The sequence below is a fragment of the Seriola aureovittata genome, chromosome 19, assembly GCF_021018895.1.
Source record: "Seriola aureovittata isolate HTS-2021-v1 ecotype China chromosome 19, ASM2101889v1, whole genome shotgun sequence".
NCBI classification, from domain to species: Eukaryota; Metazoa; Chordata; class Actinopteri; order Carangiformes; family Carangidae; genus Seriola; species Seriola aureovittata.
The window spans coordinates 3,862,247-3,878,170 of NC_079382.1; the positions used below are offsets into that span (position 1 = coordinate 3,862,247).

Sequence of the window (15,924 nt, forward strand, 5' to 3'; positions counted from 1 at the left end):
TTTATTTTCTTTTTTTTTTTCCAACAAATGTTTGTGTGAATGAAAAGCATTGCGTGGTATTATTGAACTTACAACGGGACAGAAGCGGGACTGTTATTGTGTTAACAGTGTGTTAGCGTCTGTCCAGCAGGCTAATAATAAAGCAGCCTGCTCCACAGACATGACACTCTATTAAAGTGAAAATAAAAACCATACGTCCTGTTTATAAAGCAAAAAAGAACCAACACTCAGTTAGTTGTGTTCCAGACTGACATTTTCTCCTAGTCCTGAAGAATTGTGCAAGTCTGACGCGTTGAGTCACTCAGATTCCTTTGTACTGATGAGATTCTCCATGATAAGTGAGCAACGTGGGAAATATCTGCAGTTCAGCCCTAGTATATGTTTGACTATACAAGTGCAGACACTTCAGTTTCATTTCTTACATTGTAATCTTGTGGATAACAATACTAAACAGTTACGGCTGTAAACCTGAGAGGGCACTTTTAAATATAATGCGCTTGCACATTTGACGAATCAATGACTCAATGACTCAATTTGTTTTTAGAATGCGAGAAAATGGTGAAACATTCCCACTGCACTTTCCTAAAGCCCAAGATGACCTCTTCAAATTGCTTTTATTGTTCATAGTCCAAAAATCAAAAGATAATACATTTCATATCAAATGAGACAAAGAAGGCTGGAACTGATCATTTTTGGTGTGAACCGATTTTTAAAATTTCCAGTGGATCATCTGATTAATCGATTGACAAATGTTTTAATTGATTGTTTTCAATGTAATTTCCTGGCATGAGAATCAACAACGTCAAACATAAGAGGAACATCTTTTGTTCAAGAGTCACAAATTTGTTTTCCAGACCATTGTTGTCTGTAGTCTGGAAAAGGTTTGAAGGTTTGGAGTCGGTCATGTATCTGGAGCAGCTGTGTATGTGCAGCCGTCCTGCAGACTCAAACACATCTGTCCTTCTTTGCTAAAAGCAGTCCCAGTCGCTGCCGGAGCTCCTCCCAGTCTCCAGATCCCTGAGCCCTGCCTCAGTCGCTTCCCCCTGGAAACTGCTGAATTCTTGTGGCATTTTAACTGGCATACCTCCTGCTACAGCCACACACACACACACACACACACACACACACACACACTCATGCATGCACAGGCTTTTACATAAGGTCTTTCTCTTTTCTTTTTATGTCATCATTCCCCTGGAACAGACTCATGAAGTCCTATTTCTCTTACCATTGATTTATTTAATTATACTAGAAAAGTTTGGCAAGCACACCTGATATTTGGCCAAATTAATAAAACGGCTGTGCATGTGTGTGTGTGTGTGTGTGTGTGTGTGTGCAACTGAGTTTATGACTGCAGTATGCATACAGGGCTGCACTGTAGTGAGCTGAAGTCACCTCTTAAGCCAGAGATAAAACAGGAAAAGACATAAAGAATGAAGCTTCATTCTGATCCTCTGCAATAGTAGTGCGACAAAACTTTACATTTAAAGTGCAACCATGAAAATAAAACGTCCCTCTTTTAAAAGACGAAAAGCCAGATTCATAAGCACTAAAACACACTCTTGCTTTATTTTGTTGCTCCAACCTCACTTGGTCTGGTATGACCAGTAGCTTAAAGCGGCTAAAGTTAGCAAATTTATAACAGATACTGCTCTGTAATCAGCAGGACTTAGTTTACTTTTACTTTTTGACCTCTCTTTACCTCTTCTACCATTACACCATGTTTTAGCATTTAATATTTTGTTGTCATTTGTGGCCACAGTGGCTGCTTTTTAGCAAACGTTATTAATCCAACACGGACCAGAAGTCCTAAAAGTGCCATAGGTCAATTCATAACAGCTACTGTGCGTGCATGTCAACAGATGTATATTTCCATGACAAGTGAGCAAATTCTATCTGCTGATGAAGACCGTTAAATACAGCTGAAAGCTCTGAAAACCAGTAAGTAGATCTTGAGTTCTGATCGTTTTGTGAAACTATACTGTAAACCGATTCAGGTAATGAACCTTGTATCTCCAGATTATAGATGTTAAAACAAGGCTGTTTTTCTTGGTTCTTGAACAGCTGACAGTCTGGAGGTAGATGGTTTCCACAGGACAGAGACCTGTAACGTTGGCCCCCTGTGTAAATGTGCAGTGTTCACACAAAGAGTGGAAACGGGAGGTGGGAGCAGAAAACAAAGAGCTTTCCTGTTGTTTGGCAAGAAAAGAGAGGCGAAGACGGAGACAGCAGGCACACAGCAGGGATGTCATTTTGATTTTTTGCTGTTTTGTACCTGCTGCTTTTTTTAAGGGGAGTGTGCACACCAGCTCCCATTCACATTTTTCTAATGGGAGATTCCTGCTGCTTTCCTGCTGCTGTTCCTGCTTGCCTGTGTTCTGGATCACATCTCTGAGGGAAGCACAAGGGTCAGGAGGGGAAGAAAAGTGAAGGAGAGAGAGAGAGAGAGAGAAACAGACTGTGGAGAGAGAGAGAGAGAGTGACTCAGAAGTGCAGAGGGAGTTTTTGCTGCTGAGGGAAAAGCAGAGTTATTAGGAAGCAGAAAATGGGACCGGCTGCCACCTCGCTCGCTCTCCTGTGTTTATGTTCTCTGGGTGCGAGTGTTCCTACGAGGACGTCCGACGCTGCACCAACACAGGTCAGGACTGAATGTGTACAGCATGTGTTCTTTCTCTTTTCTACAACTAAACCATGGAGTCGACTGACTTTAAACTACATTTCTTTGTATTGGGAATGTTGCTGTTACTTTTGCATTTTATTGATCTTGATCGATTGTTCCTGTTTGTTTGGGTGAGACATCGACCCCATTAGCAGTGCTCTCATGGTTTACACTATGACTGTGTGTAGGAGGGCATCAGATCTAGATAAATCAAACACAAAATATTAAACATTAAGAATAATTCTGCCAAAATTCAGACAAAAAGTGGTGAAATCTCAGGAAAATACAGTATCCCGTGTATGGCGCCGGCTTATTCATTGTAAGCCATGATGACACAGACCAGACATGTTAAGGATGACAATGGTGCAACAGCAGTGGTAAGACTAGTGTTAATGATGACACACCCAGAAGAGCAGGTTTTTCCTCTACAAAGACTTAATGTACTGTGTGTCTGAGCAGTGTCTGAAACAGCGCTCTCATGTTGTGGACCTGATCTCACTGATTCTGTTTGGAACAACCTCCCTGTGGACGTTAGACTGGCGAGCTCCTTCTGCGGTTTATATCCCTCTTAAAGACACATTTTTATAGGTGTGTCTGCCCAGGGTTTGGGTTCAGCTTTTTTAAAACCTATTATCAAAGAAAGTCATTCTCCTGATTCTTATTTTATTGATTATTTCAATGATTTTCTATTTTATTTCATTTGTAGCACTGCTACTATGATTTATTCCTCCCCAATGTTGAATAATCTTTGCACTGTTTTCTATTGTTCGTCCTCAATTTTTATCTTGTCTTATAAAGCATATGTACGTGTGTCTTGAAAGGTGCTTTATAAATGAACCTCATTCTGATCATTATTATTATTACATGATTATAATGGTGTTGCTGATAATGATCAAAATATTGGCTGGAAATGCCTTGTTCATGAATTAAACTGCACTGAGGGGTAAAAGTACATTAAACTTTTTTGTGTTCCTCCTTAGAGAAAAAAGTGAGATGACAGACAGTAGATTAATGATTTAACAAGCATTTCATTACCAAGGCTGTTTGCTGCTGCTGGGATTTGCTCATAATGGAGCTCCTTATTTAGAAATAATCAGAATTAGTCAAACTCCCTCTTGCAGAATAATTATAGCAATCTTTGATAAAAGGGTTTGGCAAAGTGATCTAACGGATAATAATTCTAAAAATTAGTATTTTGGATACAACGGTAATGAGCTTGTTTTGAGCATCTGAGGCTTATTTTTAATGAGTTCTAATGAAGCTTCACAGTGTGATTCAAACAGTGACATCATTGTGTGTGTGTGTGTGTGTGTGTGTGTGTGTGTGTGTGTGTGTGTGTGTGTGTGTGTGTGTGTGTGTGTGTATGTGTGCGTGCGTGTCTTTTAAAGGCTTCTCTGCCAGAGGTGAAGAAAGCAAGAGGGGATGTTCCAGACATTCTTCCAGAGCCTGAACCAGAGCCGACCAGCCCAGTGTCAGACTTTGAAAACTCATACAACTACGTCTGTACGTCATTTTCTACATTTACAAATCATGTTTAAAGCCTTGTTCAGTCAAGCACTTTATGGTTTTTGGTCATAATATTTGTATCATATATCTGCCAACATATAAACATTATAAAAAATGAGCCTCATGTCTGTACTCTAAAGTTGCACAGTAATCTTTCTATGTTAAGATACGTCTGAATTCTCTTACTGTATTCTATCCCCACAGTATCCAGACTGGCCGGTATGGACCAGGCGATCCACAAGCTGAATGTTGGTCACTACACTCTGGATGTTAAAGTCAGTCAGCTGATGGACCGTCTGTCCAGGATGGATGGTAAGATGCTGCCTTTCCCCCGTAAATCTGCTGACGACATCCTCGTCTCTGTTTCCTCATGGACCACTTCCACATTAAACACGCGTTTCAAAGCTATATTTCTGCTGCACATTTACATCAATCGGTATGATTTTCAAAAGGAAAATTTAAGAATTAATGTGCCGCCCCCTTGAGCCATAGAGTGAAAAAGCAGTTGTGAGATGCATCATGAAACTGAAAGAAAATCCATGATAGGAGCTCCATTCTAGAGCATTATTATAATTTGCCAGACGATGCGATCAAGCTGAGGCAGGAGTTTTATTTGTCATTACAGAGGACTCATGAGAACAATTCACTGTGATACCATTCATGTGTCCTTGTCTCTGTTGTTCCCCATCACTAACATGGCAGCTAAAGTCGGGGAGCTGGAGGACAGCATCCGGGAGGTCCACCAGCACAGCAAGAACAACCGCAAGGAGATTGGAAGACTGGAAGGTAAAACTGGGTTATTTTCCCTCAGATGTCTTTCTTGCGCCTCATGTGAAAAACATAAGACAAAGATCCGCGATTAAAAGGAGATATCAGGCAATCTGTTTTGATTTCCCTCTGTCTTCGGTATTATATTTTTAGACTGAAATGTCCAAGACTGAAAACATGAAAGAATCCCTGAGATTAAAGACATCTGGGATGTTGAGGTTTGGCAGTCAGCATGTGTATCAAAGCAAAGTCCAATTTTGAAACGTGACGTTCATCGATGAAAAGTAAAGAGCGAGCTGTTTTAAAATGTACATGTAAACCATTTGTGAATGTTCCCATCAGGATATTATTCAAGCTAAATCCGTCACTTAACTTTTACTAATTTACTCAGTCATTTCTCCACTTTGTATTTGCTTTATTGTGAGGTTACAAATGCTCTGTTGCAGACCAGATAAGATTTCTCAAGGAAATCCCTTTAGCTCTGTGTATTGTCTGAGTAAAACCATGTACAGAAAATGACAGGGCGAATGGTGAACAGGGCACATGATGAAACAGGCGAGAGTTGAAGTGTTGAGTACTATGGTTGTACTGTAGTATAAGAACCAATCACATGCAGGAGAAATCTGGGTCTCAGGCTCACTTTATGTTCGTATCAAAAAGGTGTGTTGTTATTATGTGACTCATCTCTGATGAATGAAAGTCAACATTAACGATTATTGGTCTTCTCTATATAATATCTTACATTAGAGAAGACATGATGGCCCATAAGGATTACTGTCTACCTATCCAGACAGTTGTGGATACTAGAGTTTGAATGATAGTTTCAAGATAAAGTTTCCAGACACAGCTCTGGATAGTATTAGAATTTGCTCTGGTATCTGCTACTAAAACTCAAATTTTAAAGCTGCACTAATCAATATTTATAAATGAGCTATTTGACAAAAGATTGCGTAATTTTAAAGGCAGCTTGTAGTGATGAATCCAACTATATATCACTAACTCTGCAGTTCACCTCAGCCCTGCAGTTGTTTTGGTTTTACAGCTGCAGCTTTGCTTTCTTTGTTTGACTGTCCCTGCTCTCAGCATCCTGTCCAGCAGCAGCAGGCCGCTAATTAGCAGCTAGCTGGTGAACGTAGCAGAGCAATTAGCAGCTAAAGAGGCTGATATTTCCCTGAGGTGTTGGTAGAGGTGAAAACAGAATAATAGAGGGTGAATACTTGACTTGCATTCATCAGCAAAACACAAACTCAACTCCAAATGCTAATGTAGCTCTGTGTCTTTTTTCTTTCTGTCACCAGGAGCCGATAAAGTCAAAAATGTTCCAATTGTAAATGTCTGATGAAGCATCTGTTTTTGTTTCTTAGGTTGTGAAAAGGGGCGCAGGATGGGATACAAATGTTATCTAGTGTACAACAGCTATGAGGATTACGCTGGAGCGTCCAGAAAGTGTTTGGAACGCGGCGGCCGCATGGCGATGCCCCGTGACCGCAAGGAGCAGGAGGCACTGGCCGACTACGTCAAGTCTTTCTTCCACCCGGGGAACTGGCCCGTCTGGCTGGGCATTAACGACCTGCGATCTGAGGGCATGTACCTTTTTGAAGACGGGACGCGGGTCTCGTACTTCCAGTGGCGCAAGCACTTCCTGTCCAGCCAGCCGGACGGGGGCCGGCGGGAGAACTGTGTGGCGATGTCGTCAGACGACGGCGACTGGTGGGACCACTACTGTGATCGGACCATGAACTATCTCTGCGAGTTTGATGACAGGGTGGCGCTTTAAAATTAACACTTTCCGCGGTAGCTTCACTCTCCCACCACTTTACTACTTTCTTAAGCTTTGACCTCCAGTTGTTTATGATTATAAATAAAAGTCCAGTATATTTTCAAATAACTTATTTCCCTTTAAAAGACACTTTAAACATACCTGGATTGGTTGCTTTCAAAGGTGAAGAAGTCTTTCTTTCTCAATTGGAAACCAACTGTGTTTTAATATAAATAGCCAGTATAATTTAATTTGAATATACAATTTGTGTAGCATTGTTTAAGTATCAATATATAATATTTCACAGAATTTTAGGTTTTTAAGGTGAAACTTGTGTCTCACATGCGCACAAATGTATGTATTACTATTTAACTTCTGAAAGTACAGAATAACACTTTATCAGATTATGTTACTAATATAAATATTGTATTATTCATGCAGCTGCAGTGATATGAATGTAAGCCAGTCAGGACTCTGCTGTGATTTCATGCACAGAATTCTAAATATTTGTACAAAGTTTCCAAAAAAAAAAAAGGGAAATCATGAAAAGCTGGAGCCACTTTCTTCAGAATCAGCACAAACGGAACCTCTTGAAGATATAAATGTGTATATTTGGGTTTAAAAGGAACTAGGCGGCACTACTCAGTTACTTCAGATCTTTGATGATGTTTTAACAAAGTCTGGCACAGAGTGTGACTGTGCCGTTGAACCGCTGATTCTCCAACATCTCTGGCAAGAATAGACCAACATTTCCTGTAGTCCCGAGTCCTGCAGTATGTAAAACAAGAAAGTTGTCCTGTACATAAAAGTCTGAATGTAAATGTTTTTAATAAATCTTTACTATGTGTTAACATGGTTCACAGCATCATTTTCTGATTAGAGAAAAAATGTTAAATAGGTAAAAGACGGATTTCCCCATCAGTAAGGCTGAGTCTCGGTCCGATGTCAAAACATCATTGAGAGATAAACAGTACATGTTTTTAACAGAACCTTTTTAAATTCAACAAAAGAGGCAGAGAATCTAAAATGTTAACTGTTGTCTAAATTAAATTAGGAACAATTTCATCAAATAAACAAGATTAAAATCCTGACCAGATATTCAATAATCTTGACCGTCTCAGGCACTTTTGTCAAATTTAAGTTAAATACCGAGCCCTACTCATCCTGAGTCATTTTTAACATCAGTTAACAGTTCATGATTATTTTATATCACATATGAAGAGATAAGATCTGTAGCACAGCAGCAATTAAAATCTTTTTTTTTTCTACAGTAAACATTACACAGTGCAGTAGAAGTTTTACCTAAAAATGTAACTGCATTAAAAGATGAAATTAGAAACTTTTCTTCCCATCATCATCTCTACCCTGACCACATGGGAGAAAATCAATTCAATGAAGTAGTCAATTGTATCACAATGTAGCATGATTTCTGGGTAATGTAGTTAATTGTACCTCTAAAAATGTAAAATGTTGCTTCTTACTGCCACTTGGAGCCGCCAAAGTCCAAAGCAGCTGAACGCAGCTTTAAAGTAAAGTCTTAAGATGCTATACTGGCTAATTTCTTATATTTCCAAAGGCAAATCAGTGTGTTTTTAAAGTTAAATAACATTGATACGATATGAAATTACATTTATATTGAATTACAATGCATTCAAATAGTACTACTCATTACCTCCGCCAAGGATGTTTGTTTGTCAGCAGGATTACACAATAAGTACCGAACCAATTTACACTGAACTTGGTGGAGGGTTGGGGCACGGACAGGGAAGACCCATTAATGTTTGATGTGAATCTAATTAAAGGGGGCGGATTCAGGATTTCTTTTTTTTTTTTTTTTTTTAAATCTCTTTCCTTAACACTGCCAGATAGACATTTATATCAATTTCTCAGGAAATAATGAAGGAAAAAGAGGTATTGTAGGATTGTTTGGACATGGCAGAGGTATGTCTCTTTCTAGTTTTAAAATGCTGCCATCACAACATTGACACAACAAAGAAGATCAGTTGTCTTTGCCGTACAGTTTTGCGTCGGTCACACCTCTTCATGGCGCCATGAGTGCGAGACGTGACGTCATTAACGTGAGTCAAAGAGCTGCTCTTCCTCTGTTGTGTCAATGCTGTGTTAAATCAAACCCCAGGCTCTCACAGCTTTTGTTCCACATACTGATACTGTCTATGCAGAGCTGGCAGAGCGGCCTGCAGCGGCCACGGCCTGCAGGATGTCCTTCACAGTCAGCCGGTCCATGGGGGTTTTAGACGGGTGAGAAAGAAGCACCTTCCCTGCTTCATCCAGCAAAAAGTCTCCACCCATCTGAAACAGTAAACGCATTAAAGCCGCATGAATGTAGTTTTTTTTATCTTAACATTGAAACAAATTAGTGAAAAATCTACATATTGATTTGATTAATTTTATCTTTGTAGATTTGAGCCACATTTTTAACTAGCTAGTGATACAGAGAAGTCACAGCAACAAGTCATACTGTGTGTTATCATCATTCATCATTAATCAGTATCATTATTAAACTGTAATGTTCTTTAGTGTTTTGCGGAGGTGGAAGAAGCCAAATATACTTAAAGTGTCAAAAGTAAGTAAGTGCTGGTCTTACAGAAAAATGTGGGATATACAATTACATATGACATTATTAGATTGTTAATACTGATTTATTAATGTGTAAGCAGAAATTTACTGTTGCAGCTGGTCGGGGTGGAGTTCGTCTTAACTGTTTTATATAAAGTGACGTAGTTTAATCCACTGCTTTCCATCCCATTTAAAGAGCCACAAGCTAAATTTGATTACTGAAGGAAGAACATTTGCTTTGTTGAGAAATATTGAATAATCTGTCATCTTTGGGCCCCAAACTTAAAAAACTTGAAAATTATTCAAATGAAAACACACGCGAAGTGTAGAGGGGAAACGTCTCTTCGGTGAAAACATCTCATAGAGATATGAAACATGACAAAGAGCCTTGACTAGAAACTGTTTTTTTTTTTTAGAAGAGCTCATGAGCCAAAAAGGATTGTTAATCTTTAACAATGTGTATTTTATAAGGTTATATGTCTTTATGTAGAATTTTAATCTCAAACAGCTGTCAGATAAATGTAATGAAGTTACAATAAGTAAGAAGTTCAGTATTTCACAGTACAGGTCAGTTACCTTCCATCACTGGTGATCTATTTTGACACGACAGGAGCCTGAAGGTGGTTCCTGCTTTATTACCTGATCTTGATCTTGTATTAAAATCTAGCATTACACATAGTTTTTCAGTTGTAACTGAGCTTACATGGTGCATATAGCTAAATAAATTTGTGTTTAACAATAATAAAAAATAAAAAAATTGAATAATGTATACAATGCGCAGACTAAATGAGGTTTCAGGGTTTCACAGGGAACCAGCTATTGATCTTTGCTCCCTACGCAGGTAAAAACCAGCCCTACATTTCACCATGTATTTCCTCAATGTCAAACTTGTTTTCCCATCTTGTCCATTTGGTACCTGGTAAATGTCTTCCAGCAGGCGAGGGGGGACGTCGGGGAAGTCTCTCTCGACAGCTCCGTACTCCGAGTACTGCAGCAGGCAGCCGAACTTCATCACCTTGGCGTAGGACGAGCCGAGGCCAAAACTCCTGTAGATCTGTGACAGAGAGGACATCGACTGCGTCAGACAAATGCAGGGTTTTTCTGCAAAAACGCAGTCTGGCAGGTTTATATAATCAAAGACACACATTTGAGAGAAAAGAAAAACATCCGCTTGGGATTCCGCAATATGAAAAATATCTGCTGCACGATCTTATCAAGGTTCTGCGCACACACATCATGATTGATGACCGCCTCTGTGGCATGTGGAAAATCTTCTCCGTCTCCATATTTGGTTGATTGCCCTTGTTTCCATCTCACATCTGCTAACATCTGGTGGCTGACTTTTCCGAATAAAAGGTCTTGGAGGCTCAGCTCGCCGGGCTTTTATGACACATCATCAAACAGCTGGTAAACCCTCTGGTTCCCTAAGCTGTGGTCGTATTTTGTGTTTGTGCTGAGGCAGTTTCCATGAATTACAGCTGCCTCTTTACTTTTTATGCACCTGCCCACCAGCATCGAATATAGAAATATAGACAATATAATAGACATTCTTTTTATTTTAATCCATTTTTACAGAAACCAAATCCACGTTTTTTTGGGATTCCCTTAATTTCGCATCATGTTATTCATATTGAACGGGTTGATTAGGGTGAAAAAAAACACATCCCCACCTTTCTCTGTGGATCCAGCAGCATGTCAAAGGTACATCCAGTCTGCTCCAACCACAGCTGAGCTCCCTCCAAGCTGCCGAAAGAAACCACCAGGACCCGCAGTGGCCGAGCCTCCGGGACAGCCTGCAGAGAAACAAAATGAAAGAAAATGACATATAACCACTAATTACAAGGCACCCTAAGAATACACAAGGATCTGTTAAGACTTACTGTCCCACATTTTCGTTTAAATGCCAGTTGCTTATTTATATAAAAGCAAACGGGCAGTGGCTAAAAGGCAGAGTGAAGACTGTCAGTTTGGAAAAGTTGTTGGAAACAGGGCGGGGGAAAAAAAAGTTTACCACTCAAAATCTATAATTACATTTGAAACAATGGCTCCTAAACAGCAGGTTATATAGTTGTAGCTAGTAAGAATGATCTCATCAGGTTCCTGTCAACTCTTCAGTTTTGACAAAGCTGCCTGGATGTTGTTGCTTGCTTTTTCTTATGAGCATTATTATGGCGGTTACGACGACTATACAATAACTTTAAACTTCTCATGCTCATGATTTTCTCTGGTTGACATGGTGGTTACTGGTGGTAAAAGTGCATTTCAACAATATGAATATAAACAGTGTTCTGTTAGAAATGACACATGTATTGACGAATGGGGGCACCATGAGCAGCCTCTCTGTGAGAAATGCAACAGAAGAGCAACCGGTGTACGTGTCAGTGCAGCCAAACACACAGAGCTGAGAGCAGTCACTACAACTTTAGCAATTTATTCAAAAAAAAAAAAAAAAAATTGAATTTTTCCTTTCCTTTGATGGGCCAACATCGTTTGTAGTTTCAGTAGGTAACTACACAAAAATGTCAAGTGCAAAAAAAGTAATTTAAGTACTTGATTCACCATGAACATATGAATGTCGTTGAACTACCATGTTACTGCAAATGTACAAGTTTAGCTACATGTAGTTCACTGCAAACCAGACAATGGCTCTTGTGAGGGAATTTTCTCTTGTCCACCATGAGTGACTGAGTCAGGGTGAGAGGTCAGTATGAGCACAGCTACTGTATTAAATCTTTGCTGCTGATGCTGCTGTGGTTTGCTGCTGATGCTGCTGGTGCCAGGGCTGATAGCAGCAGACCTTGGATGGTCATTAACAAGTGGCTGGGTGTTCTGAGATCAGCACCTGGGCGTATATAGTCATGTTTCCTTGTTTATGGTCAATGGACCAATAGTGTATTCACACATCCCTCTTCTCCCTCTTCTTTTAGATATTTGACCAATTTTGGAGCGTAAGCTATCTGTAGTAATCTCTCTAAGTGTGTAAAGAATATCCTCAGGGGTTCCTGCTTCAGATTTGAGGTGACATCATGCACAGGAGACTGTATTGATGATTCCTCCTTTCTCATTGGGCTCAAGCTTCAATAAACCTCCTCAGCATAAGACATCCTGGACTCCGGCGCTCTTTTCTTCACTGAAATATCTATAATCTCCCTATCAGCTCTAGAGAGGAGCTTTTTCACGCTGGCTGAAGGCCACTGTAGTTCTTCTACACGCTTGGAAAGGGAGGGGTGATCAGTTGGTTGCAATCTGCAACCTCACCGCTAGATGCCACTAAATCCTACACACTGGCCCGTTAAACTTCCCTGAATACAATAAAGAGCAGAACAGAGACGCTAATTAACTGACCTGACTGGCCTCCAGCTCAGCCACGTGGTCTCGTCACGGCAGTCATCCAAAATGTCTGATGAGAACCAGCAGGAGCTTCTGACCCTGACCCATGTACTCACCCAGAGTCACATTCCTGTAACACACAACAACAGACACAACAAGGACATCAAGTTTTCACTCGGGAATGTGTATTTTCTTGGTGTTTTCATTAACGAATAAAACACATTTCCATCCAAGGCTGGTTGGAGAAAAACACAACAGAACGGATGGTGTGAGCTGGTGTTTTTGTTGCCTGCTCTGTATACACACTCACACCCTGGCTGATTAAAGTAGTAACCAGGAGTGTGTGAACTCACTTTCCGGTCCGTCCGTCAGTGAACGAAGAATCAGGGCTCAGACTGTCTGCGGTCTTCACTCCTGAGAGTTGCCCATCTGTGGTCTGCAGATCTCTGTCCACTCTCTGCAGGAAGGAGTCCCACTCATTCTGCACACACAAACAAGTAGAGCAAACTGTCTGGACTGCAGCAAACTCATTTTCTTTTTTGACGTAACTGTTGATTATTTTCTAAAGTAATCAATAAATTATTTAGTTTAGTTTATTTGGAAAATAATGAAAAATGACAACAACACAATGACAGAAAATCCTCCCACCTGAGAAGCTTAAACCAGCAAATATTTGTAATGTTTTGTTGATGAGTAATTGTCTGCACTAGCCTGGGCGGATACGTGGTTTATGCGAGCTATATTAGATGTTTTTTACATCACTAATTCACCACATACTGTCATTTCATCAGCCATTATTAGAAACATGTATTGGTTGTATTATAAAGGATTTATGAATTGTAGCAACTTGTGGACAGTGTGAATCTTAAAATTAGCTATAATACACATTTCATATGCATAATTAAAGATAATTACTAATGTGTTGCATTATATTAAATTGAAAACAGAATATACTGGTGTGGACTTGGTTCTTGGCCATACGTAATGTAGAGTTTAATCCAGCCAGAACAAGATGCAGGTTTTATCATGAATAAATCATGATTTTTTAAAGCAAAATCAAATAAATGCAAATTCAAAAAATAATTAAAACATTTGAAAATGCAAATAAAAAAAAAACATCTCTCACACATACAAACCTCCAGCTGCAGAAGCTCCTCCACCTGCTCTCTCACTGCTGCATGGCTGCACAAATACAAACACAGTGTGATAAAGAGGCATCAAGGCTGAGTTAGGCCTTTCCATTAATTATTAATTATACAGCAACCAACCACAGTGACCACAACCATCTCCACCACTGCATGGAGGAGACACTCAACGCCCATCAGCAGCAATCATGATGAGGGTTCAACCCAACCCATACTTACTGATAAGACTTCTGCCAAACGGCCTCCGCTTCACTCTTCTTCTTCACTCCAAGGCTGCTCAACAACGACAAAACATCAAACCAACTCAACAATATAACCATACGTGAACATTTTGATTTAAAACAGCCGAATGACTTAATTAAACTTTAACAACCCCCACACACACACACACCCACACACACCTTTTGTAGAAGTCTGTTCCTGCTGTCATCAGGCCAAATAAAGTGGTGATCTTATATGGGACAAAGTTCTCCAGGGAGGCTGTGTGAAAACAATGGGTCATATTATTGGCCAAGCTGATTTGTGCAATGTCATTATGTTGGCAATAAGCATGACAGGGATTACGTTACACCACTGTGTTGCCAGTGGGACTTTTAATCCAGTGACTTGATCACACGGATCTGCTTCAACAAGGCATAAAATATCCAGGTTGTGAAATATTCAAAAGGAGATCCGTGAACTACATTCATGTTACATGCTGACTGTAACAAACACGCAGACACTGATGAAATAGTAAAAGCAGATGCAGCAGCAACTCAGTAGGATGTTACTCAATTTTCTGTACTGGATTTGACGTTTAATCCTACATGATGAAAATATAACCCCGGGCTCCTAATTCTCTACATTTTGGTACTTGAGTGCTTATTGGGAACTAAACATAAATTGTTTAACCAAGAAAATAAAACATGAATTCGGATTATACAACAGTTAGTTCCGACCAAGTAAATTGATTGTGGGACTTTTAACTACACGTATCCCTCCGCTTCACAGGTTGTTCTACTAACTGTTAATTAGCGTTACATTAACAGTCGTTATCTATCTTAGACTGTAACAAACCTTGCAAAGATGTTGTATAAAAGCAATATCACACTCGAGGTCGTGATGTTGTGCTGAATATCAGCATGACTAAATCATTTTAGTCTCCTCTTTAATTCGGCTCGCCGTTTTCCGCTACAGCCCAACTGCGCACTTAAACCCGTAACGTTAATAGAAAATACTAAAGTTGTAATTACGTAACAATAAGTGTTCATTTGTATCTTCTCTATGCCGAAGTGCTCATAAGACCAAACCAAATTCACTCAACATACAAGTCGTTTTCTACTTTCGTCTACTTCCTTCCTTTGCAGCAAAACACATTAAAACCTTGACATTTTCAATGAAGTCTGAGGTCCTTCTTCCAGATCAGCCCTACCTTCTGCATCCTGCTTAGCATTCTGGAGAAGAGCTTTGCCCAGGTTCACCAACAGAGTCAGAGCACTTGTTAAAGTCTCCTCTGACACTGTCACGTCCTCAGCCATGATCACCTGCTCCCGCCTCCGGTCTAAGAGAACTGGTGGTGAACCAGCAACCATGTGAGCCCAAATACTTCCTGAACACGTGACCAAAATCACGCCCAGAGGTGAGAATTAAGATTAGCAAGAGAGGGAGATTTGAGTTTGGGAGCTTTCTAGTCAGACTTTATTTGATATAAATAAATAAAAAAAACACAATGAAAGGGAAAAAATGAAGAAAACAATCATTTAGAAAACACATTTTTACGAGCAAAAAGTCTGAATTCTACGTTTTAGTCAAATACTTTTGAATATGGGAGAATCTTAAACTGTAATTACAGCTGTAGAATCAGTACAATAAGTAAGAAATATAACAGCACGTCTAACGGGAATACTCAAGTAAAGTACAAGTACTGTAACAAACAGTTTAAACATCTATCTTGGGTAAAATAATAATAATAATAATAATAATAATAAAACAAAGAATTCTATCACATTTTAAAGATTTGTTCATGGAGTAGCAACTCTTTTAATATCTGTTCAAAATTTAGGACCATTCTTAATTTAACAAATATTAATGAACATGTGACTTACTTTTATTCCTATTTACTAATGTATTGATCTTTTTTTATTTATAGATTGGCAGTTGTTTGTAGAATTCTTTTTTTCCCTTTCAAGTTATGCACAATT

General features: G+C 39.4%; 2 protein-coding genes across 2 annotated transcripts; one reads left to right on the forward strand and one right to left on the reverse strand.

The window, feature by feature from the left end:
* Positions 1 to 2,221: 2,221 nt before the first annotated feature.
* Positions 2,222 to 7,543, forward strand: clec11a (C-type lectin domain containing 11A). The gene is made up of 5 exons (XM_056363169.1): positions 2,222 to 2,638; positions 4,048 to 4,162; positions 4,370 to 4,477; positions 4,868 to 4,951; positions 6,298 to 7,543. The coding sequence occupies exons 1-5, from the start codon at positions 2,546 to 2,548 to the stop codon at positions 6,708 to 6,710; spliced, it is 813 nt and encodes a 270-aa protein (XP_056219144.1). The 5' UTR covers positions 2,222 to 2,545; the 3' UTR covers positions 6,711 to 7,543.
* selenol (selenoprotein L) lies at positions 7,502 to 15,332 on the reverse strand. Its single transcript, XM_056363168.1, has 9 exons — positions 15,156 to 15,332; positions 14,146 to 14,224; positions 13,964 to 14,017; positions 13,736 to 13,781; positions 12,953 to 13,080; positions 12,615 to 12,729; positions 10,940 to 11,062; positions 10,186 to 10,323; positions 7,502 to 9,002 (listed from the first exon to the last, which is right to left on the reverse strand). Exons 1-9 carry the CDS (start codon positions 15,313 to 15,315, stop codon positions 8,865 to 8,867), a joined length of 981 nt encoding a protein of 326 aa, XP_056219143.1. The 5' UTR covers positions 15,316 to 15,332; the 3' UTR covers positions 7,502 to 8,864.
* Positions 15,333 to 15,924: the final 592 nt, after the last annotated feature.

What these genes read in the sequence shown, in the direction of transcription:
- clec11a (XM_056363169.1), top strand. Translation starts at nt 2,546, where the DNA reads ATGGGACCGGCTGCCACCTCGCTCGCTCTCCTGTGTTTATGTTCTCTG. An exon ending in CCGACGCTGCACCAACACAG is followed by an intron (nt 2,639 to 4,047) that starts GTCAGGACTGAA and finishes TGTCTTTTAAAG; the next exon opens with GCTTCTCTGCCAGAGGTGAA. An exon ending in GGAGATTGGAAGACTGGAAG is followed by an intron (nt 4,952 to 6,297) that starts GTAAAACTGGGT and finishes TTTGTTTCTTAG; the next exon opens with GTTGTGAAAAGGGGCGCAGG.